Source organism: Salvelinus namaycush, chromosome 31 (assembly GCF_016432855.1).
Source record: "Salvelinus namaycush isolate Seneca chromosome 31, SaNama_1.0, whole genome shotgun sequence".
In the NCBI taxonomy this organism is placed as follows: Eukaryota; Metazoa; Chordata; class Actinopteri; order Salmoniformes; family Salmonidae; genus Salvelinus; species Salvelinus namaycush.
The window spans coordinates 21,141,590-21,167,817 of NC_052337.1; the positions used below are offsets into that span (position 1 = coordinate 21,141,590).

At 43.3% G+C, this 26,228-nt stretch overlaps 1 protein-coding gene across 1 annotated transcript; it reads left to right on the forward strand.

Moving 5' to 3' along the window:
* LOC120026036 (adenosine receptor A2b-like) lies at positions 1-26,228 on the forward strand. Its single transcript, XM_038970819.1, has 2 exons — positions 1-728; positions 24,575-26,228. The coding sequence occupies exons 1-2, from the start codon at positions 397-399 to the stop codon at positions 25,575-25,577; spliced, it is 1,335 nt and encodes a 444-aa protein (XP_038826747.1). The 5' UTR covers positions 1-396; the 3' UTR covers positions 25,578-26,228.

The window sequence follows — 26,228 nt, forward strand, 5'->3', positions numbered from 1 at the left end:
GATCTTCATGTGACAGTTGGTTGGCAACGGTTGGCAACGGCCCCTCCCAGTATGTAGTGTCCAGCCCCTGAGGTTAGCAACAGAGAACTCGATTGGACAGAAGGATTGGAAGAAGGAGAGAACCAAACAACCTTCTGTAGCGTGACAATAAAGTAGAGTGAACCTCGAATCACTTCTTCATTTGCTCTGTGGTTGGTAGTGGCACCATTTCTGGGCAACGGCTATAGAAACAGGAAGTTGTTACTGGTGGTTGGGCCTGCTAATCATCAAACGGACGGTCCCTGGTGGAGAACCAGAGTCTGCACATGTAGCGATGCGTGTAGAGAGGAAGAGGTCCCTTCCCTGCTACCTGACTCAGACTCTGGCTGTGACCTTCAACTTTCCCCCGGCCCCACCATGTTGAACAATGCCTCCCTGGTCTACATCGTCCTGGAGCTGGTGATCGCCTGCCTGGCCGTGACTGGTAATGTGCTGGTCTGCTGGGCCGTGTGCCTCAACAGCACCCTGCAGAGCATCACCAACTACTTTGTGGTGTCCCTGGCAGTGGCAGACATCGCTGTGGGCTTGCTGGCCATCCCCTTCGCCATCACTATCAGCACGGGCTTCTGCGCCAACTTCCATGGCTGCCTGTTCATCGCCTGCTTCGTGCTGGTGCTCACTCAGAGCTCCATCTTCAGCCTGCTGGCCATCGCTGTGGACCGCTACATTGCCATCAAGAGACCTCTCAGGTGATGACCTTAGCAGGGGAGGAGAGGGAAGGGACTGGGGGTGTTGGCTGGGGACAGGGCTGAGCATGGTGGTGACACTCTGCTCCTGGTCTAACTATCAAATATAGTATAACAACTATCAAACATAAACAGGTATCATCTATGCTTGATATATTGTTTTATTTAGGTCCTCTGTCCCGTTATATCTTGGCTGTGATATAAGTGATGTGCACAGCACAATGCATTTGTGTCTGAAAACACATTGAATTATAGCAGGGTTATTCTATTAGCTAATCTCCCCACCGTAGGGCAGACAGAGATAAATGTCTCCACAGGCTTCATTGGGTTAGCGTTTGTGTGCTGTTGGAAGGATTAAAAGGACTAAAGGCTTTGATCATTATCATCCTGGTACATTAACACCAGAGGAGACCTGTGAGGGGGTGGGCCCAGGCACAGTATAGATAGACAGGACTGTGTTCTCACCTCAAACAGCCCTGGATCCCCCCAACAGAAACATGAACACTCTCACGTAGCCTCTCTATCAATGTCATTATTTTCCCCAAAGGATATAAGAAAATTGTTTAATTTCCTTACAATTAAATGTACATTTATAGTCCTTTAGTCCTGCCTTTAATGACAAAATTGAGATTGTTTATAGATAACAATAATTTGTCTGTGAGGAATGAACAATATTTGCGTGGTTGTCAAGTAGGGTTAGATTAGTTGATAATCTTGACAATTAACTGTTGTCTTTATTTGTTATGTCTAAATTAATTTTTTAATATGTTTGTTGAATGTTCCAAGTACCTCTTGGCATGACTGGGTAAAATGCTTCAGGATGGCGGTCACATATTTGATCAATATTAGATGATGCTTACCCAGACACACTCGTCTAAATTGATGTGCCATGCGAAATAAATGCTATAACCAACAACCAGCCACATCTAGCTAAGTGGATGGGTCTCTATTGTCTAGACATGTACACATGTTCATGAAATACAATTGATGGCTGTAATCACCCCCAGACACACCTGGCAAACATGATGGGTCATGTAATTATGTGGAGTCTTTTGTTTAGACATGTAGCAAGATATTGAACTATCATCCTAACACATATATTTCCAAACTGGGGTATGTGTACCCCCAGGGGTACGCGTAATAAAAATGTGTTTAACATTTTCAAACAGTCCATTTATATTTTCCAACGGGGCTATACATTTGGGTGAGTTTTTTTTACTCGCCTGGGTAGCCTCGTTTCTATCATGACACAAGGCGAGACCCAAATGCAGACACAGGAGGCAGATGGTTGGAGTCTTACAATGTTTATTAATCCGAAAGGAGTAAGGCAAGAGAATGGTCATGGACAGGCAAAAGGTCAAAACCAGATCAGACTCCAGGAGGTACAGAGTGGCAGACAGGCTCATGGTCAAGGCAGGCAGAATGGTCAGGCAGGCGGGTACAAAGTCCGGAAACAGGCAAGGGTTAAAACCGGGAGGACTAGAAAAAGGAGAAAGCAAAAAGCAGTAGAACGGGAAAAAACGCTACTTGACTTGGAAACATACAAGACGAACTGGCACAGAGAGACAGGAAACACAGGGATAAATACACTGGGGAAAATAAGCGACACCTGGAGGGGGTGGAGACAATAACAAGGACAGGTGAAACAGATCAGGGCGTGACAGTTTCACTGCCAAAAATAAAATCAAACCATCTAATGTTCAGCGAAATAACAACACAATGTCAAATACAGGTAGCCTAGTCAAATAATTAACATCCAATCACATTAACCTTTACTCTCGTGGGAATTCCATTAACGGTCCGTATGTAGCCAAACGTAGCTGCTGCTCATTCCGTTTGCTCGAAAATTGATAAATGGTTATAGAAAAGTAAGGCCCATGTCCATAGAGACACATACCAGCTCTACTGGTAGTACTGCTACTACCAGCTGTACTACACCTGCACCTGTTGATGACACAAGTTGTTCTGCTTCCACGAGAAAATCCAATGCTAACATCAGTAATTCTACATTTGTTGTTAGCCCAGCTAGCATGGACACTGACAGTTGTGAATCTGATGCAGCCAAAGAGCTACTGCCCCCTTACCCGGGGAAGCACCGAACAACGGACAGGGACGTTGGACGATCGAAGAGGTGCAAATATGATGAGAACTACATTGATTTGAGGTTCACTTATATTGGGAGTAGTGCCTTTCCTCAGCCACAGTGTGTTATATGTGCAAAAGTACTATCTCACAACTCAATGAAACCTTCACTCTTGCGCAGACATTTTGAAATCAAAAACATGCCAATTTGAAAAATAAGCCACAGGAGTTTTTGGAGCGAGAATTAAGACGACTTTCGAGTAGTAAGACATATATAAAAGCAACAGATACCATTAATAAGAAGGGACTAGAAGCGTCTTATATGGTGAGCTACCAAGTGGCTAGGACAGGCAAGCCCCATACTATTGTGGATGACTTAATTCTTCCTGCTGCCGTGGATATGGCTGGGAGAATGCTGGGGGGAAAGGCCAAAAAAACTATACAGACAATGCCTTCATCAAACAACACTGTTTCACGACGCATCAGTGACATGGCAGGAGATGTTTTGAAACAATTACTGCTTCGCATACAAGCCAGTGAATTCTATGCGTTACAGCTGGATGAGTCAACAGACGTGGCGGGCCTGGCACAGCATCTGGTATATGTCTGTTACGTTTATGGGGGGTCAATTAAGGAAGACATCCTCTTCTGCAAACCACTGGAAACCAGGACAACAGGAGAGGATATTTTTTAAGTACTGGACAGCTTTGTGACATCAAATGGACTTTGGTGGTCAATATGTGTTGGTATCTGTACTGATGGCGCAAAAGCCATGACAGGGAGACATAGTGGAGTGGTAATGCGCATGTAAGCAGTTGCTCCCGAAGCCACTTGGGTACACTGCAGCATCCACCGAGAGGCTCTTGCTGCCAAGGGAATGCCTGACAGCTTGAAAGTCATTTTGGACACTACAGTGAAAATGGTTAACTTTGTTAAAGCAAGGCCCCTGAACTCTTGTGTATTTTCTGCACTATGCAATAATATGGGCAGTGACCATGTAACGCTTTTACAACATACAGAAGTGCGTTGGTTATCAAGTGGCAAAGCATTGACACGTTTTTTTGAATTGAGAGACGAGCTTAATGTTTTCTTTACTGACTTGTCTGACCGCTTGCATGATGACGAGTTTCTCACACGACTGGCCTATCTGGGGGATGTTTTTTCTCGCCTGAATGGTCTGAATCTAGGATTACAGGGACTCTCCGCAACTATATTCAATGTGCGGGACAAAATTGAGGCTATGATTAAGAAGTTGGAGCTCTTCTCTGTCTGCATTAACAAGGACAACACACAGGTCTTTCCATCATTGTATGATTTCTTGTGTGCAAATGAACTCAAGCTTACGGAAAATGTCAAATGTGATGTATCAAAGCACCTGAGTGAGTTGGGTGCACAATTACGCAGGTACTTTCCCCAAACGGATGACACAAACAACTGGATTTGTTATCCCTTTCATGCCCTGCCTCTAGTCCACTTACCGATATCTGAACAAGAGAGCCTCATCGAAATTGCAACAAGCGGTTCTGTGAAAATTGAATTTAATCAGAAGCCACTGCCAGATTTCTGGATTAGGCTGCGCTCAGAGTATCCTGTCTTGGCAAATCGCGCTGTTAAGACACGTAGCTAGGTGAGAGGGGATTCTCGGCCCTCACTGAAAACTAAATACAGGCACAGACTGTGTGTGGAAAATGATTTAAGACTGAGACTCTCTCCAATACAACCCAACATTGCAGAGGTATGAGCATCCTTTCAAGCACACCCTTCTCATTAACCTGTGGTGAGTTAATCACAATTTTTTATGAACAAATAAGGTTTTATATGTAAGATGGTTAAATAAAGAGCAAAATTATTGATTATTATTATATTATTATTTGTGCTCCGGTCCTATAAGAGCTCTTTGTCCCTTCCCACGAGCCAGGTTGTGACAAAAACACACTCATTCTTATGTTTAATAAATGTATTGTATAATGTGTGGTTGGCAGGCTTACAATGATGGCAAAAAACAACATTTGAAAGTGCGCTGACCTTGGTGCTAGAGGGGGTACGCAGCTGGAGGTTGAATATTTGAAGGGGTACGGGACTATAAAAAGTTTGGGAACCACTGTCCTAACGCATATAGTACAAATGGATTGTCTTAGCTAGCCACAATGCATGAAAGGCTGTAGCATGAATCTGCAGCTAGCTAAAGCTAACCAACTACACTATATTTACAAAAGTATGTCGACACCCCTTCAAATAAGTTGATTCGGCTATTTCAGCCACCCGTTGCTAACAGGTATATAAAATCGAGCACACAGCCATGAAAGTGGAATTTCCTTACTGAAGAGCTCAGTGACTTTCAACGTGGCACCATCATAGGATGCCACCTTTCCAACAAGTCAGTTCGTCACATTTCTGCCCTGCTAGAGCTGCCCCGGTCAGCTGTAAGTTCTGTTATTGTGAAGTGGGAACGTCTAGGAGAAACAACTGCTCAGCCGTGAAGTGGTAGGCCACACAAGCTCACGCTGAAACGTGTAGTGCAAAAAATTGTTGCAACACTCACTACCCAGTTCCAAACTGCCTTTCGAAGCAACAACAGCACAAGAACTGTTCGTCTGGAGCTTCATAAAATGGCAGAGCAGCCGCACACAAACTTAAGATTACCATGTGCAATGCCAAGCGTCGGTTGGAGTGGTTTAAAGCTCACCGCCATTGGACTCTGGAGCAGTGGAAATACGTTCTCTGGAGTAATGAATCACACTTCACCAAATCAAATCGATCACATACACATGGTTAGGAGATGTTATTGCGAGTGTAGTGAAATGCATGTGCTTCTAGTTCCGACAGTGCAGCAATATCTAACAAGTAATCAATAGATGGTATAAAATATGGTATATACATATACGATGAGTAATGCAAGATATGTAAACATTATTAAAGTGGCATTATTAAAGTGACTAGTGATCCAATTATTAAAGTGGCCAATGATTTCAAGTCTGTATGTAGGCAGCAGCCTCACTGTGTTAGTGATGGCTGTTTAGCAGTCTGATGGCCTTGAGATAGAAGCTATTTTTCAGTCTCTCGGTCCCAGCTTTGATGCACCTACAGTATACTGACCTCGCCTTCTGGATGGTAGCGGAGTGAACAGGCAGTGGTTCAGATGGCTGTTGTCCTTGATGATCTTTTTGGCCTTCCTGTGACATCGGCTGCTGTAGGTGTCCTGGAGGGCAGGTAGTTTGCCCCCTGTGATGCGTTGTGCAGACCGCACCACCCTCTGGAGAGCCCTGCGGTTATGGGCGGTGCAGTTGCTGTACCAGGCGGTGATGCAGCCCGTCAGGATTCTCTCAATTGTGCATCAGTAAAATTTTGTGAGGGTTTTAGGTGACAAGCCAAATTTCTTCAGCCTCCTGAGGTTGAAGAGGTGCTGTTGTGTTTCTTCACCACACTGTCTGTGTGGGTGGACCATTTCAGTTTGTCCGTGATATGTACGCAGAGGAACGTAAAACTTGTGGTAGGCCACAAATCTGGCAGTCCGACTGACTAATCTGGGTTTGCCAGGATAATGCTACCTGCCCCAATGCATAGTGCCAACTGTAAAGTTTGGTGGAGGAGGAATAATGGTCTGGGGCTGTTTTTTCATGGTTCGGGCTTGGCCCTTTAGTTCCAGTGAAGGGAAATACAGTATACAATGACATTCTAGATGATTCTGTGCTTCCAACTTTGTGGCAACAGTTTGGGGAAGGCCCTTTCTTGTTTCAGCATGACAATTCCCCCATTCACAAAGCGATTTCCATACAGAAAGGGTTTGTCGAGATCGGTGTGGAAGAACTTGACTGGCCTGCACAGAGCCTTGACCTCAACCCCATCGAACGCCTTTGGGATGAATTGGAACTGCGCGCTAGGCCTAATTGCCCAACATCAGTGCCCGACCTCACTAATGCTCTTGTTGCTGAATGGAAGCAAGTCCCCGCAGCAATGTTCTAGTGGAAAGCCTTCCCAGAAGAGTGGAGGCTGTTATGGTAGCAAAGGGGGGGCAACTCCATATTAATACCCAAGATTTTGGAATAAGATGTTTGACGAGCAGGTACCCACATACTTTTGGTAATGTAGTGTAGGTTCAGTGTTAGCTAGGTAGCTAACATTAGGCTATAACTGGCAATGCAAATGGCTCTCTGAGATACAAATAATATTACTACACAGATCAGTGGAGGCTCCTCAGAGGAGGAAGGGGAGGACCATCCTCAGTGAATTTCATAAAAATACATATTGTAAAACATTAAAAAAGTCATCGTTTTTAGATAAAAGTATACTAAATATATTCACGTCACCAATTAATTGATTAAAGCACAATGTTTTGCAATGAAGGTCTACAGCAGCCTCAACAACACTCTGTAGGTTAGCACCATGGTGTAAACGGGGACAGCTAGCTTCCGTCCTCCTCTGGGTATATTGACTTCACTATAAAAATATAATATTAAAAAAAAACTAGGACGCTCTTGGTTTTCAACCCTTCCATAGACTTACACAGTAAATATGACAACTTCCGGAGGACGTCCTCCAACCTAGGAGCTAACATGTTGTCCACCCAATCAAAGGATCAGAGAATTAATCTATTACTGAAGCATAAGCTACAGCTAGCTAGCGCTGCAGTGCATAAAATGTGGTGAGTAGTTGAACAGTTTTTAACAAAAAAAATTCTTTAAAAAGGAAGGAGAAGCGAGAGAGATTTTCTCTTTTCACTATCATTTTCACTTAGCTAGCAAATGCAGCTAGCTAGTTTAGCCTACTCAAACACGCTGCTCAAACAGAGGGATCCTATGTTAGCTAGATGGCTATGACTATCCGACACAACACTGGAACTCTTTTAAGTCAAGGTAAGCTGAGAGGGGGAGAGTGCATAGATGCGAGAAGGAATACAACGTGGCTGCTATGAAAGTGAACTGTGTTCACGTGTGATCAGGGGTGTATTTATTCCACCGATTCTTTTGAAAAGCGTTTCTTAAATGGAAGCAAACGAAACAGGGATAAACATATCTGAATTTGTCCAATAGAAACTATCGTTTGCAACTGTTTACACCCTAGATAAACTAGATGCAGGCAAGAGTGTGCAAGGCGGTATCGAATGTGTCACTGTCTGTCACCTCAAAAAAAAATCTTGACCTGTGTGCACCTACGTTGTAAACCTTCATTCATAGGCTAGGTTGTAGCAATCTCATGATATAGAGAAAATGTGATCTTTTTTTATTTTTATTTAACCTTTATTTAACTAGGCAAGTCAGTTAAGAACAAATTCTTATTTACAATGACGGCCTAGGAACAGTGGGTTAACTGCCTTGTTCAGGGACAGAACGACAGATTTAAAGTATCATGTATCGACATGATACTCTATCATGTAGAGTATCATTTAGCCTGAACCTATCGATGTTACATTGAACTGGGTGAATGGAATATGAATTACAGTCATCCAATATGCTGTAATAGAAATAAGGCCATGAACGCCCAAAATATCATCCTCCCTCATCTTAAATGGCACCGGCTGCCACTGACACAGATCATACACGTAACGTTAGCTAGCGAGCCAGCAACCTAACGTTCGCTAGCTGGCTAACAGTACTTTATGACTCAATTAGAAACATATAATATCTGAAAATGTAGCTAGACTCTTACCCGTAAACATGGATGAACGCTTCACGGCAGCCTGGAACCACTTTAACTAAGTAAGACGTCCTGTGTCGTTTCCATTTTGTTTGTAGCTACAGCTTGTTTGGCCCATTGTGTCACGTCATTCCGGTTCACATTGACCTTGTGCAGAAAATAGTCCATCACAACTTTTTCCCACTGATCTTTGTTGATAGTGCCTGCTAAATTCAGGGCAGCAATGTTGTTGAGAGCAGTAGCAACACTTTTGCACTTCTCCATGGCTAACTTTATATCTTTCAAAAAAGCTGCGGTAGCAAGGATTATCCACACATACTGAGCAGCTCATGTTATAGATGGAAGCATACTACATGGAAGACCAATCCGAACTCATCTCTCAGCATGTCCAGCCCATCCATTATCTCAGCCAATCATGGCTAGCGGGAAGGATGCGTTTTGATAAAATAAAAAAAAGTACACTTTCAAATGCCTCTCCTGTGAAGTAGTGACGTGCGACATACACCTATCTTACTGAAACGGGTCACATTTGTGTTTAGTGAGTGACAAATCAGAGGTAGTAGGGATGACCAGGGATGTTCTATTGATATTTTCCTGTCCTGTTGGGTGTCAGGGAAATTGTATGGAGTAAAAGTACATTATTTTCATTAGGGATGTGGTGAAGTACGAAGTACAAAACAAAATCTATATATATGTATGTGTATGTATATGTGTATGTATATATATATATACACACATACATATATATATATACACACATACATACATACATATATATATATATATATATATATATATATATATATATATATATATATATATATATATATATATACACACATACACATATATATACACACACACATACACATATATATACACACACACATACATATATATATATATATATATATATATATATATATATATATATATACATATATATATATATATATATGTATATACATATATACACTGCTCAAAAAAATAAAGGGAACACTTAAACAACACAATGTAACTCCAAGTCAATCACACTTCTGTGAAATCAAACTGTCCACTTAGGAAGCAACACTGATTGACAATAAATTTCACATGCTGTTGTGCAAATGGAATAGACAACAGGTGGAAATTATAGGCAATTAGCAAGACACCCCCAATAAAGGAGTGGTTCTGCAGGTGGTGACCACAGACCACTTCTCAGTTCCTATGCTTCCTGGCTGATGTTTTGGTCACTTTTGAATGCTGGCAGTGCTTTCACTCTAGTGGTAGCATGAGACGGAGTCTACAACCCACACAAGTGGCTCAGGTAGTGCAGCTCATCCAGGATGGCACATCAATGCGAGCTGTGGCAAGAAGGTTTGCTGTGTCTGTCAGCGTAGTGTCCAGAGCATGGAGGCGCTACCAGGAGACAGGCCAGTACATCAGGAGACGTGGAGGAGGCCGTAGGAGGGCAACAACCCAGCAGAAGGACCGCTACCTCCGCCTTTGTGCAAGAAGGAGCAGGAGGAGCACTGCCAGAGCCCTGCAAAATGACCTCCAGCAGGCCACAAATGTGCATGTGTCTGCTCAAACGGTCAGAAACAGACTCCATGAGGGTGGTATGAGGGCCCGACGTCCACAGGTGGGGGCTGTGCTTACAGCCCAACACCGTGCAGGACGTTTGGCATTTGCCAGAGAACACCAAGATTGGCAAATTCGCCACTGGCGCCCTGTGCTCTTCACAGATGAAAGCAGGTTCACACTGAGCACATGTGACAGACGTGACAGTCTGGAGACGCCGTGGAGAACGTTCTGCTGCCTGCAACATCCTCCAGCATGACCGGTTTGGCGGTGGGTCAGTCATGGTGTGGGGTGGCATCATGGTGTGGGGTGGCATTTCTTTGGGGGGCCGCACAGCCCTCCATGGGCTCGCCAGAGGTAGCCTGACTGCCAGTAGGTACCGAGATGAGATCCTCAGACCCCTTGTGAGACCATATGCTGTTGCGGTTGGCCCTGGGTTCCTCCTAATGCAAGACAATGCTAGACCTCATGTGGCTGGAGTGTGTCAGCAGTTCCTGCAAGAGGAAGGCATTGATGCTATGGACTTGCCCGCCCGTTCCCCAGACCTGAATCCAATTGAACACATCTGGGACATCATGTCTCGCTCCATCCACCAACGCCACGTTGCACCACAGACTGTCCAGGAGTTGGCGGATGCTTTAGTCCAGGTCTGGGAGGAGATGCCTCAGGAGACCATCCGCCACCTCATCAGGAGCATGCCCAGGCGTTGTAGGGAGGTCATACAGGCACGTGGAGGCCACACACACTACTGAGCCTCATTTTGACTTGTTTTAAGGACATTACATCAAAGTTGGATCAGCCTGTAGTGTGGTTTTCCACTTTAATTTTGAGGGTGACTCCAAATCCAGACCTCCATGGGTTGATAAATTTGATTTCCATTGATAATTTTTGTGTGATTTTGTTGTCAGCACATTCAACTATGTAAAGAAAAAAGTATTTAATAAGAATAGTTCATTCATTCAGATCTAGGATGTGTTATTTTAGTGTTCCCTTAATTTTTTTGAGCAGTGTATATATATATATATATATATATATTAGTACCAGTCAAAAGTTTGGACACACCTGCTCATTACAGGTGTTTTTCTTTCTTTTTACTATTTTCTACATTGTAGTGAAGACATCAAAACTATGACATAACACATATGGAATCATGTAGTAACCAAAAAAGTCATAAACAAATCAAAATATATTTGGGATTTTAGATTTTCAAAGTAGCCACCCTTTGCCTTGATGACCGGTTTGCACACTCTTGGCATTCTCTCAATCAGCTTCACTGGAATGCTTTTCCAACAGTCTTGAAGGAGTTCCCACATACGCTGAGCACTTGTTGGCTGCTTTTCCTTCACTCTGCGGTCCAACTCATCCCAAACCATATCAATTGGTTTGAGGTCGGGTGATTGTGGAGGCCAGGTCATGTGATGCAGCACTCCATCACTCTCCTTCTTGGTCAAATAGCCAGTACACAGCCTGGAGGGTCATTGTTTTGTTGAAAAACAAATGATAGGTGGCCGCTAGAGGCGCAATGTGCGACTGACGGGTTTTCCGTTTGCTCCCACAGTATTCTTAAAGTTTATGTGAAATTTGCAGCAAAACTGTATTTATTTTCAAATATTCATTTGGTGATCTCTTTCCATAATACCCAAGACTACTTTGCTTTCTATTGTCAGCATGTCTTCGAAACATAAGGCCAAAAACATGACTTTGAGAAAACCCAGCCTACAAGACCCACTGTTATCACCGCCCTCTCCTGAGTCTGAGGGCCCGGAGATTCAGACTTTACCTGGGGGTGCGGCTCTGCCTGGCAGCGCTGAAATGAACATCCTCGAGGCCATCAAACTACTACACTCTGAGATAGTTGAAAGGAAAACGGAGGTAGTTGCTACAATTGAGGCCCCGAATACAGGAGGTTTCTGATACTTTAAAAGCAGATCTAACCATCCTGCGGAACGAGACCGTGCCAGCAATCACATCACTCAAAACAACAACAGAGTTGCACACTACGACGATTGCAGCACTGAAGACCTCCGCTACTATGCCTCCGACCTAACTACCTCCCTGGAGGCTGATGTGAAATGCCTGGCTGCGGATCTGAAAAAGGTACAGGAGAGTTGTGTGAGTTTAGAGGGATTCTCGCGCCGCAATAACAGTCAGCAGAAATGCCTCGGCCCACAGATTTCATTTCTGAGCTGCTGAAGGATGTTGTTGCCATAGATGAGAAGCCCCTGATTGAACGTGCCCACCGGTCGCTGCGCCCAAAGCCCCGGGATGGTGAGAGGCCCCATGACATCATTCTTCGAGTGCACTTTTTCCATGAGAAGATGGAAATTCTCCAACGAGCCTGCAATACCACTCTGAGCTTTCAAGGACAGAGCTTCTCTATCTACCAGGACTACTCCCCCACTGTGTCCAGGCAGTGCACAGCTTTTGGGCAGACCAAAACACTACTATGGGACCATCCAAGTGTGAAGTATGGACTGCGATTCCCGGCCTGTCTATGGCTTTCTCATGATGGTAAGACTACACCTTTGAATGAGGCTATGGCTCACATTCAACGTCACATCAAGAAGTCTTAGATCAGCATCTGTTGCTTGCGAACTTTGGATAGTAAGTACAGTTGAAGTCGGAAGTTTACATACACAGGTTGGAGTCATTAAAACTTGTTTTTCAACCACTCCACAAATTTCTTGTTAACAAACTATAGTTTTGGCAAGTCGGTTAGGACAACTACTTTGTGCATGACACAAGTAATTTTTCCAACAATTGTTTACAGACAGATTATTTCACTTATAATTCACTGTATCACAATTCCAGTGGGTCAGAAGTTTACGTACACTAAGTTGACTGTGCCTTTAAACATCTTGGAAAATTCCAGAAAATTATGTAATGGCTTTAGGACCTTCAAAATCAGTGCCTCTTTGCTTGACATCATGGAAAAATCAAAAGAAATCAGCCAAGACCTCAGAAAAAAATGTGTAGACCTCCACAAGTCTGGTTCATCCTTGGGAGCAATTTCCAAACGCCTGAAGGTACAACGTTCATCTGTACAAACAATAGTACGCAAGTATAAACACCATGGGACCACGCAGCCGTCATACTGCTCAGGAAGGAGACGCCTTCTGTCTCCTAGAGATGAACGTAATTTGGTGCGAAAAGTGCAAATCAATCCCAGAACAACAGCAAAGGACCTTGTGAAGATGCTGGAGGAAACAGGTACAAAAGTATCTATATCCACAGTAAAACAAGTCCTATATCGACATATCCTGAAAGGCCGCTCAGCAAGGAAGAAGCCACTGCTCCAGAACCACCATAAAAAAGCCAGACTACGGTTTGCAACTGCACATGGGGCCAAAGACCATACTTTTTGAAGAAATGTCCTCTGGTCTGATGAAACAAAAATAGAACTGTTTGGCCATAATGACCATTGTTATGTTTGGAGGAAAAAAGGGGAAGGCTTGCAAGCCGAAGAACACCATCCCAACCGTGAAGCATGGGGGTGGCAGCATCATGTTGTGGGGGTGCTTTGCTGCAGGAGGGACTGGTGCACTTCACAAAATAGATGACATCATGAGGCAGGAAAATGATGTGGATATATTGAAGCAACATCTCAAGACATCAGTCAGGAAGTTAAAGCTTGGTCGCAAATGAGTCTTCCAAATGGACAATGACCCCAAGCATACATCCAAAGTTGTGGCAAATGGCTTAAGGACTACAAAGTCAAGATATTGGAGTGGCCATCACAAAGCCCTGACCTCAATCCTATAGAAAATTTGTGAGCAGAACTGAAAAAGCGTGTGCGAGCAAGGAGGCCTACAAACCTGACTCAGTTACACCAGCTCTGTCAGGAGGAATGGGCCTAAATTTACCCAACTGATTGTGGGAAGCTTGTGGAAGGCTACCCGAAACGTTTTACCCAAGTTAAACAACTTAAAGGCAATGCTACCAAATGCTAATTGAGTGTATGTAAACTTTTGAAACACTGGGAATGTGATGAAAGAAATAAAACCTTAAATAAATCATTCTCTCTACTATTATGTTGACATTTCACTTTTTGGTCATGCTTATTTGCTTACTTCAAATTAGGTTTTTGGTTGAGAGCCTTGATACATTTGATTTATTTTCTCTCTCAATGCCTGTTATAAGACTGGGAATATAATTATATACAGTGCTGTGAAAAAGTATTTGCCCCCTTCCTGATTTCTTTTTTTTTTTGCACATTTGTCACACTTAAATGTTTCAGATCATCAAACAAATTTTAATATTACACAAAGATAACCCCAGTAAACACAAAATGCAGTTTTTAAGTAATCATTTTATTTATTAAGAGAAAAAAGCTATCCGAACCTTCATGGCCCTCTGTGACAAATTAATTCCCCCCCCCCCCCCCTGTTAAATCATGAATTTACTGTGGTTATTCACATTTTTTGGAAAGCTGAGTTAAATTTAACTAGCCACGCACAGGCATGATTACTGCCAGACCTGTTGAATCAAGAAATCACTTAAATAGAACCTGTCTGACAAAGTGAAGTAGGCCAAAAGATCTCAAAAAGCAAGACATCATGCCGCGATCCACAAATTCAGGAACAGATGAGAAACAAAGTAATTGACATCTATCAGTCTGGAAAGGGTTACAAAGCCATTTCTAAAGCTTTGGGACTCCAGCGAACCACGGTGAGAGCCATTATCCACAAATGGAGAAAATTTGGAACAGTGGTGTACCTTCCCAGGAGTGTCCGGCCTACCAAAATTACCCCAAGAGCGCAGCGACGACTCATCCAAGAGGTCACAAAAGAACCCACAACAACATCGAAAGAACTGCAGGCCTCACTTGCCTCAGTTAAGGTCAGTGTTCATGACTCAACCATAAGAAAGAGACTGCCATGGATGCCATTTTTGCCCAGAGTTCCAAGGCGAAAACCACTGCTGACCGAAAAGAACATAAAGGCTCGTCTCACTTTTGGCAAAAAACATCCCCAAGACTTTTGGGAAAATATTCTGTGGACTGACAAAACAAAAGTTCAACTTTTTGGAAGGTGTGCGTTCCTTTACATCTGGCGTAAAAGTAACATAGCATTTCAGAAAAAGAACATCATACCAACAGTCAAATATGGTGGTGGTAGTGTATGTGTAGGATGACTCCTTGCTGTCCCCAGTCCACCTGGCCGTGCTGCTGCTCCAGTTTCAACTGTTCTGCCTGCGGCTATGGAACCCTGACCTGTTCACCGGACGTGCTACCTGTCCCAGACCTGCTGTTTTCAACTCTCTAGAGACAGCAGGAGCGGTAGAGATACTCTTAATGATCGGCTATGAAAGGCCAACTGACATTTACTCCTGAGGTGCTGACTTGCTGCACCCTCGACAACTACTGTGATTATTATTATTTGACCATGCTGGTCATTTATGAACATTTGAACATCTTGGCCATGTTCTGTTATATAATCTCCACCCGGCACAGCCAGAAGAGGACTGGCCACCCCTCATAGCCTGGTTCCTCTCTAGGTTTCTTCCTAGGTTTTGGCCTTTCTAGGGAGTTTTTCCTAGCCACCGTGCTTCTACACCTGCATTGCTTGCTGTTTGGGGTTTTAGGCTGGGTTTCTGTACAGCACTTTGAGATATCAGCTGATGTAAGAAGGGCTATATAAATACATTTGATTTGATTAGTGTGATGGTCTGGGGCTGCTTTGCTGCTTCAGGACCTGGACGACTTGCTGTGATTGATGGAACCATGAATTCTGCTCTCTACCAAAACATCCTGAAGGAGAATGTCTGGCCATCAGTTTGTGACCTCAAGCTGAAGCGCACTTGGGTTCTGCAGCAGGACAATGATCCATAACACACCAAGAAGTCCACCTCCTGAATGGCTTAAAAAAACAAAATGACAGTTTTGGAGTGGCCTAGTTAAAGTCTGGACTTGAATCCGATTGAGATGCTGTGGCTTGACCTTAAAAATTCCATGCTCGAAAACCCTCCAATGTGGCTGAATTTAAACAATTCTGCAAAGAAGAGTAGGCCAAAATTCCTCCACAGCGATGTGAAAGACTCATTGCCTTTTATCGCAAATGCTTGATTGCAGTTGTTGCTGGTGAGGGTGGCACAACCAGTTATTAGGTTTAGGGGGCAATTACTTTGTCACATAGGGCCATGAAGGTTCGGATAGCTTTTTTCCCTTAATAAATAAAATCATCACTTAAAAACTGCATTTTGTGTTTACTTGGGTTATGTCACGCCCTGGCCATAGAGAGGCTTTTATTCTCTATTTTGGTTAGGCCAGGGTGTGACTAGGGTGGGCATTCTAGTTTCTTTATTTCTATGTTTTCTATTTCTTTGTTTTTGGCCGAGTGTGGTTCCCAATCAGAGGCAGCTGTCTATCGTTGTCTCTGATTGGGAATCATACTTAGGCAGCCTTTTTCCCACCTGTGTTTTGTGGGTAGTTATTTTCTGTTTAGTCTCTGTTACCTGACAGAACTGTTCACTTTCGTTTTGTTACTTTGTTCAAGTGTTTCTTTGATAAATAAAATCATGAACACTTTCCACGCTGCGCTTTGGTCCACTCCTTCCGACGACAAGCGTTACAGGTTATCTTTGTGTAATATTTAAATTTGTTTGATCTGAAACATGTGTGTGACAAATGTGCAAAAAAATAAGAAATCAGGAAGGAGGCAAATACTTTTTCACAGCACTGTACAAGTGGTGCTTTTCTAATTTCGATTGCACACAGGATTCACTTTTTAAAAATTCTCCCTTTTTGCTGCTTTATCCACTAACACAAAGAGTGACACTGTGGATTTGGGTTTAACACCGCACTCTCACAGACATACTGTGCGAAGAGAACATGTTCTATTTAGGCTTGTACCTCGTTTGGGGAGGTATTGTCTTGGATGGGGGGAGGTGGTTGGGGGGAGGAAGGAGGTTGAATTGTTCAGTTATAATGTTGTCACTCTGTTTTTTTTGTGTTTTTTCCCCTGTACTTTTTCCAAGTATCTTACACCGTACATTATTACTCTAAGACAGGTTATTCTGGGGTTTTGGGGGTATTCATTGCTTTTCCACTCTATGCTCTAATGACAGGGTTGTTTAAATGGAGTACTCAGGGTGGCTGAAATAATACGATCAAGTGCATTTCATGGAACATCAAAGGGGCTAACAACCCTGTGAAGCATAAGAGGGTGCTGACACACTTAAAGGGTTTGAATGCAATTTTTGCATTTCTACAAGAGACTCACTTGAGGACTGGCGAGTACTTTAGGATGCGTAGGGACTGGGTTGGTCAACTGTTCCACTCTAACTTTCATAGTAAATCAAGAGGTGCTGCCATTTTGGTTGATAAATCTACTCCCTTTGTAGCTTCTGAGTTATTGCTGATCCTAAGGGACGATACGTCCTGTTTTCTACCCCTCTTGTTTTGGCTAGTGTTTATGCTCCCAATTGGGATGACACAAGTTTAATTTCTACCTTTTTATCTGCTATACCCAATTTAGATTCCCATATGTTGATTTTAGGGGGGGATTTCAACTGTACAATGTCTCCAATTTCCTACACCCTACAGATAGACAGTATTCCTTTTTTTCTCATGTTCATCAAACATACTCCCGCATTGATTACTTCTTTTTGGACAAAAAACTTCTGCCTAACTTTCAGAGGTGTACTTATGAGAGTATTGTTAATTCTGACCATTCACCATTAGTGCTTGAGCTAGAGTTTCCCCAGCAACCTCCTATGTGTTATCAATGGCGTCTTAACCCCATTTACGCTCAGATAAGGAGTTTGTCAATTACATTTCTTCTGAAATCACCTTATTCCTAGAAATTAATTCAACGTCAAGTATGTCCTGCTCTACCATATGGGAGTCTCTCAAAGCATACCTACGTGGCCAAATTATTTCTCATACCGCCAACAAAAACAAAGCTCACTCTCAGCGGCTTCGAGACCTGAGCGAAGCCATAGCTACATTGGATGAGAAGTATGCTGTAGATCCTTCCTCTGATCTACATAAAGAACGCCAGCTACTCCAATCTGAATTTGATGAGGTTTCTACCAGACAAGCTGAACAATTACTCTTACGAGCTTAATACAGAGTGTATGAACAAGGCGACAAGGCCAGTAAACTCCTTGCACATCAGATCCGTAAATCTAAGGCCTCATGTTTAATCCCACAAATAAGGACCCTGTCTGGTGCTACCACAGTTATACATAAAGAGATCAATGATAAATTCTAACAATTTTACTCTGTGCTAGACACCTCCTGAATCTCCTCAAGACCCTTTGCTGACTGATTCATTCCTTAATGGTCTGAATATGCCTTCAATTGATACAGACTCCCATGACTGTTTAGAAGAAGAATTTACACCCGAGGAGATTGCAACAGCAGTGTCCGCAATGAAAAGTGGTAAATCACCAGGTCAGGAAGGTTTTCCAACCTGCTTTGCCCATTCCTGTCTCGATTATTTGCAGAGTGCCTTAATACATCAAAGCCTAGTCTTTATTAGGCTTCAATTTCATTACCATTAAAGAAAAACAAAGACCCCTGGAATGGAATCCTAGCCAAGCTCTTAGCCATCCGTATGGAAGGCTTGCTACACCAAGTAATACACTCTGACCAGACTGGCTTTATGAGAAATAGGCATTCGTTTTTCAATATTAGACGCCTTATGAATATACTGTACTTCCCAGCGTTGGGGGACCCGGAGGTGGTGGTTTCGCTCGATGTGGAAAAAGCTTTTGACCGTGTTGAGTGGGACTAGCTAACAAATGCCCTTTATAGATTTAGCTTTGGCCCCAAATTCATTGCGTGGATAAAGATTATTTATTTTTCTCCCATGGCTTCGGTACGGACTAACAACTTGTCCTCTGACTATTTTCCTTTGCACTGCGGATCCAGACAGGGTTGTCCACTCTCCCCCTTGTTGTTTGTTTTGGCAATCGAGCCCCTCGCTGTTGCACTGCGCTCTAATGATGCCATTCAAGGTATAATCAGAACGGGCTAAGAGCAGAAAGTCTCGCTATATGCTGACAACCTCCTTTTGTTTATCTTCAACCCTGATACCTCATTACCACATGCCTTATCTATTTTTAAAAAGTTTGGATCAATCTCAGGGTACAAGCTGAATCTAGGCAAGAGAGCTTTTTCCTGTAAATAAGGCTGCTTTAAAGTGTTATTTTACAAACGTTCATGTTAAATTGTTCTGGATCAATTCACCTACTTGGGAGTTAAAGTGACAAGGAAATATTCAAATTTGTTTCAGGAAAACATTGTTGCTCTAGCAGACAGTTTGAAACAATCATTTACTTTTTGGAAGTATCTACCTATTTCTCTTATTGGAAGGATTAATGCCATTAAAATGAATGTGATGCCCAAATTTTTATTTCAATGTTAACCCATTTTTATTCCAAAATCTTTTTTAATTCACTGGATCAAACATTCATGTATTTTATTTGGGATGGCAAGGTACCACGGATTGGTAGAAAACATTTACAGAAGCCTAAGGCATTGGGTGGTTTAGCTCTACCAGATTTTCAGACATACTATTGGGCTGCAAATTTCAGAGCCCTTTTGTACTGGCTGCAGACTGATCCTACTGGCCCTAGACCACTCTGGGTCCAGATGGAGTCTGAATTGTGTAAACCTGCTGCACTATCTTCTGTGTTGTGCTCGTCTCTCCCAGTGTCCCTAGGCAAAAGGTGTGTCAACCCAATTGTAAAGCAGTCTCTTAAAATGTGGAATCAGTTCCGTTTAGCCTTTAGCCTCCGAGGCTTTTCTCTATCAGGCCCAATCAATCAGAACATTTTATTTCATCCATCTTTAAATAATGGGGCTTTTGGCATCTGACACTCACTGGGCCTCTCCTCTCTATCCCAATTATTATTTGATGATACATTTGCCTCTTTTGCTCAACTACAGGAAAAGTTCAACTTCCCCCAATCCCACTTCTTCTCCTATCTCTAGACTAGGAACTTTGTCAGAGCTAACACACCTGAATTTCCCCATAGGCCTGTGAATACAGCTATAGAGAGCATCTTTGAGCTAAACAAGCTTCCTAGGGGTGCAATTTCAGCTGTACACTACCGTTCAAAAGTTTGGGGTCACTTAGAAATGTTCTTGGTTATTAGAGAAAAAAAATTAAAAATTGTCCATTAAAATAACATCAAATTGATCCGAAATACAGTGTAGACATTGTGAATGTGGTAAATGACTATTGTAGCTGGAAATGGCAGATTTTTTATGGAATACTTACATAGGCGTACAGAGGCCCATTATCAGCAACCATCACTCCTGTGTTCCAATGGCACGTTGCTGGCTTAATTACTTACAGAACCCTTCTTAGCTGCCTTTAAAGACTCGATGGCAAAAGGATTTGGGGGAGGAACTTGGGGAAGACACAAAAACAAATGATAGTCCCACTAAGCACAAACCAGATGGGATGGTATATCGCTGCAGAATGTTGTGGTAGCCGTGCTGGTTAAGTGTGCCTTGAATTCTAAATAAATCACTGACAGTGTCACCAGCAAAGCACCCCCACATCATCACACCACTCCTCAATGCTTCACGGTGGGAACCACACATGCAGTGATCATCCGTTCACATACTCTGTGTCTCTCAATGACATGGCGGTTGGAACCAAAAATCTCAAAGTGGGACTCATCCGACCAAAGGACAGATTTCTACCGATCTAATGTCCATTGCTCGTGTTTCTTTGCCTAGAGCAAGCGTCATCTTCGTATTGGGGTTCTTTAGTAGTGGTTTCTTTGCAGCAATTCGACCATGAAGGCCTGATTCACGAATTCTCCTCTGAACAGTTGATGTTGAGATGTGTCTGTTACTTGAACTCTGTGAAGCATTTATTTGGGCTGCAATTTCTGAGGCTGGTAACTCTAATGAACTTATCCTCTGCAGCAAAGGTAACTCTGGGTCTTACTTTCCTGTGGCGGTCTTCATGAGAGCCAGTTTCATCATAGCGCTTGATGGTTTTTGTGACTGCACTTTACATTTTCCAGATTGACTGAGCTTCATGTCTTAAAGTAATGATGGACTGTCGTTTCTCTTTGCTTATTTGAGCTGTTCTTGCCATAATATGGACTTGGTCTTTTACCAACCCTACCTTGTCACAACACAACTGATTGTCTGAAACGCATTAAGAAGGAAAGAAATTCCAGAAATTAACTTTTTACAAGGCACACCTGGTAATTCAAATGCATTACAGGTGATTACCTCATTAAGCTGGTTGAGAGAATGCCAAGAGTGTGCAAAGCTGTCATCAAGGCAAAGGGTGGCTATTTTGAATAATCTCAAATATAAAATAAATTAAATAGCTAGTTTAGTGTTGTATGTAATGTTTAACTGCAACAAATGGCCTGCAATTGTCACGATCGTCGTAAGAAGGGGACCAAAGCGCAGCGTGGTTTGAATACATTTTTCTATATTTAATGAAGAACACTTAAACAAAAAACAAGAAAACGAATAAGACGAACGTGACCGCTATATAAACACTGTGCTAACATGCAACATAACATAGACAATCACCCACAACCCACAATGAAAGCACCTGTCTGAATTCTTCCCACAACCCACAATGACAACAGGCTACCTAAATATGGTTCCCAATCAGAGACAACGACTAACACCTGCCTCTGATTGAGAACCATATCAGGCCAAACACAGAAACAGACAAACTAGACATACAACATAGAATGCCCACTCAGATCACACCCTGACCAAACAAAACATATAAACATACAAAGCAAACTATGGTCAGGGCGTGACAGCAATAAATGTCTAGATAGCTAGTTTAGTATGCTATTTTAATGTTAATAAGGCACTCAAGTTTGCATAAGGGACAAATATGTATCTTTGAATATACAGTCGTGGCCAAAAGTTGAGAATGACACAAATATTAATTTCCACAAAGTTTGCTGCTTCAGTCTCTTTAGATATTTTTGTAAGATGTTACTATGGAATACTGAAGTATAATTACAAGCATTTCATAAGTGTCAGGCTTTTAGTGACAATTACATGAAGTTGATGCAAAGAGTCAATATTTGCAGTGTCGACCCTTCTTTTTCAAGACCTCTGCAATCCACCCTGGCATGCTGTCAATTAACTTCTGGGCCACATCCTGACTAATGGCAGCCCATTCTTGCATAACCAATGCTTGCAGTTTGTCAGAATTTGTGGGTTTTTGTTTGTCCACCCGCCTCTTGAGGATTGACCACAAGTTCTCAATGGGATTAAGGTCTAGGGAGTGTCCTGGCCATGGACCCAAAATATCGATGTTTTGTTCCCCCGAGCCACTTAGTTATCACTTTTGCCTTATGGCAAGGTGCTCCATCATGCTGGAAAAGGCATTGATCATCACCAAACTGTTCCTGGATGATTGGGAGAAGTTGCTCTCGGAGGATGTGTTGGTACCATTCTTTATTCATGGCTGTGTTCTTTGGCAACATTGTGAGTGAGCCCACTCCCTTGGCTGAGAATCAACCCCACACATGAATGGTCTCAGGATGCTTTACTGTTGGCATGACACAGGACTGATGGTAACGCTCACCATGTCTTCTTCGGAGAAGCTTTTTTCCGGATGCCCCAAACAATCGGAAAGGGTGTATTCATCAGAGAAAATGACTTTACCCCAGTCCTCAGCAGTCCAATCCCTGTACCTTTTGCAGAATATCAGTCTGTCCCTGATGTTTTTCCTGGAGAGAAGTGGCTTCTTTACTTTACTACTTCGCCTCATTGTGCGTGCAGATGCACTCACATCTGCCTGCTGCCATTCCTGAGCAAGCTCTGTACTGGTGGTGCCCCGATCCCACAGCTGAATCAACTTTAGGAGACGGTCCTGGCGCTTGCTGGACTTTCTTGGGCGACCTGAAGCCTTCTTCACAACAATTGAACCGCTCTCCTTGAAGTTCTTGATGATCTGATAAATGGTTGATTTAGGTGCAATCTTACTGGCAGCAATATCCTTGCCTGTGAAGCCCTTTTTGTGCAAAGCAATGATGATGGCACGTGTTTCCTTGCAGCTAACCATGGTTGACAGAGGAAGAACAATGATTCCAAGCACCACCCTCCTTTTGAAACTTCCAGTCTGTTATTCAAACTCAATCAGCATGACAGAGTGATCTCCAGCCTTGTCCTCGTCAACACTCACACCTGTGTTAACGAGAGAATCATTGACATGATGTCAGCTGGTCCTTTTGTGGCAGGGCTGAAATGCAGTGGAAATGTTTTTGGGGGGATTCAGTTCATTTGCATGGCAAAGAGGGACTTTGCAATTAATTGCAATTCATCTGATCACTCTTCATAACATTCTGGAGTATATGCAAATTGCCATCATACAAACTGAGGCAGCAGACTTTGTGAAAATTAATATTTGTGTCATTCTCAAAGCTTTTGACCATGACTGTATGTTAATGGATATTTCCTGCAGACTACAACCAAACAAGTCAACCCGAAAACTTGGCAACAACAACCAAAATGTTCAACTTGAAATCTCCCCTTTCTTAAAGAGTGAAACTGGAATGAAATAGGGTGCCTCATGGGAAATATTGTGCCTCATACTACAAGCATGTGGGTAACCAAAGCTACTGTTTGGTCACAGTCACAACTGCAATTTTGATTCTCCCGTGGGAAGGCATTGCCTTCGTGTTAAAGTCATAGCAGGTTAGGGTTAGGGACCCAACCTGTGTGTGTGTGTGCTTTTGCATGTGCGTGGATATGAATGAGCTTTCATTACATCCTGAGCTCCAGAGCCACGCTGGTCCACAGAGGTCTCAGTCAAAGGGGCCTAAGCCCTCCTGGACCCCTCAACCCACCCCTTAACCACAAACAACTGGGTCATGTGTCTGTGGCGCTGCCCTTTGAGATTTTACATTATGAACTCTGGTTTAGACATGGCCAATGGAAGAAAACAGACAGAAAGACCTGACAACAGCTTGATATTCTGTTCATTACAACTATTGGCCTTATGACTGACTAATTTCCTTAATATTTGCTTTAATGCTGAGTGAATATTTGCCTCAAATTACTATAACTGTGGTATCACAATATTGAGTGGTTTGTGATATTATTAAATTAAATGATTTGTTCTTAAATAAAGGTTCAATTAAAAGAATATATAGAAATCGGTTGATCTCATTCTGCATATTACATAGAACACAGATTTTCATTTGTGTAATGTCTGGGGCACAAACAAAGGACAGCCAACAAGGGTTACATCAGAGGGTAGATAAGCTTTTGTGCAATGTTCCTTAAATCACAGGAAATGCTGCTGCTCCATCTTCTAGTATGGCAGGGTTAGTCGAGTCTGTCAAACAATGGACTCATTTCCCATATAAATAGATACTGGTACATTCTCTGTATAAAGGCTGTTACGCTCTGAAGCCTGTCCCATACATTCTGTAGAGCTCTCTGATCACAGGAAGCCATTGGTTTGGTCCAGGAAAGATGAACATGCTTTGTTAGTCTGTCTGGGAATGTCTGGGCTTGAAAAAAGGAACTCTCTCATCCTGGGAACGTCAATGTTTGTCATGTAACAATATAAAGCACCTGTCTGAATTCTTCTCTTGTGTTTTCATGTGATCTTTAGGTATAACAGCCTTGTGACGGCCGGGAGGGCGAAGAGCATCGTCACAGTGTGCTGGGTTCTCTCTGTGGGCATCGGCCTCACGCCCATGCTAGGCTGGAACAGGGGTGTCAATGCCACCAACAGCAGCTCATGCCCCGAGGGCATGACAGAGTGCCTGTTTGAGGGTGTGGTTACCCTGCACTACATGGTCTACTTTAACTTCTTTGGCTGTGTGCTGGTGCCTCTGCTGGTCATGCTGGCCATCTACGCCCGCATCTTCATGGCGGCGCGGTGCCAACTGAGGCTGATGGACCTGAAGCTGGCTCACATGCACACCCACGGGACAAGTTCGTCGTCCACGTCTTCCCGCTCCACACTGCAGAAGGAGGTCCACGCGGCCAAGTCTCTGGCCATTATCGTGGGTCTGTTCGCCTTCTGCTGGCTGCCCCTGCACATCATCAACTGCTTCAACCTGTTCTGCCAGGACTGTGGGCGCCCACACATATGGGTGATGAACATCGCCATCATCCTGTCCCACGCCAACTCCGTGGTCAACCCCTTCATCTACGCATACCGCATCCGGGAGTTCCGCCACACCTTCCGCAGGATCCTGCGCCAGCACGTGCTGGGCCACCAGGAGGTGAATGGGGGTGACAGAGGGGTGGGCGGCAGCATTAGTGCCATGCGCACCACCACTAGCATCAGCATGGTGGATGGATCATGTGGCACCATGGTGAACAGTTATGCCCTGGAGCCCAGCCCCAAACTCAGCCCCACTAGGTGTCCCATAGGGACCCATAGAGCTGAGAAAGAGGCTTCCTCTGCCTTCTGTCAGTGGTCGCCACCACGGTCAAACCCTGCACCAATCAGCTACATCCAAAATGGATACCACAGAGGGGATGCCCCACTGTCGCTTAGGCGGAAGCAGTGCATCATGGGATGTGCGGTCCAAAGTGGGGTTGAGACTAAGAACCTTGGGGGAACAACAGAGGTGATGGAGGTGACAGTGGGAACATCTAATTAGTGCACGTCAGGCCTCTGTCCCCCTCACAAACCAGCTCTAACCACTCAGTAGAACTCATTGAGGTGTCATGATATAGTTATCCCCATGATTGACAAGTTACTGATACCCCAACGTACATCATCAACTACAAGGGGGAGAAGTGAGGGACCAAACTTAAAGCATGTTCCCTACGCCTGTAAAAAATTGACCTAAATCTTGGAAATGCTTGTACTGAGAAGAAATAGCATTTCTTTCAATAGGAGGGAGACTCCTTAGCCTGGAAAGGAAACAACAAACTGGTATTAAATTACTTCCAGCCATTGAACTTTTTTCTTTCTTCAAATGATTGTATTTGTTATTCACATAGCTGTTATTTGTGGACATATTTTGTATACGTCACCTCTGAGGCTTTTTACTGTAGGCTAATAGTCTTTCTAAATTGAAAGATTGATCACATTATAAATGAATGGACTGGTCTAACGAACACCTGTTGCATGCTGACAGATTATGACCAAAACCATAATGACCCCAACGACTGCGCAACACTGTATGATACAATATCCAGTATTGCTGGTCAACCACTATGCAGTTAATGAAACTACTGTATGTCAGTGTGAAGCTTCTGAAATGTATTCTCTGCCTTTTGCAATGCAGTATTCCAATTCTGTCATA

Coding starts and splice junctions, on each gene's coding strand:
- LOC120026036 (XM_038970819.1), top strand. CDS start 397: ATGTTGAACAATGCCTCCCTGGTCTACATCGTCCTGGAGCTGGTGATC. Junction 729..24,574: donor GCCATCAAGAGACCTCTCAG/GTGATGACCTTA, acceptor TGTGATCTTTAG/GTATAACAGCCTTGTGACGG.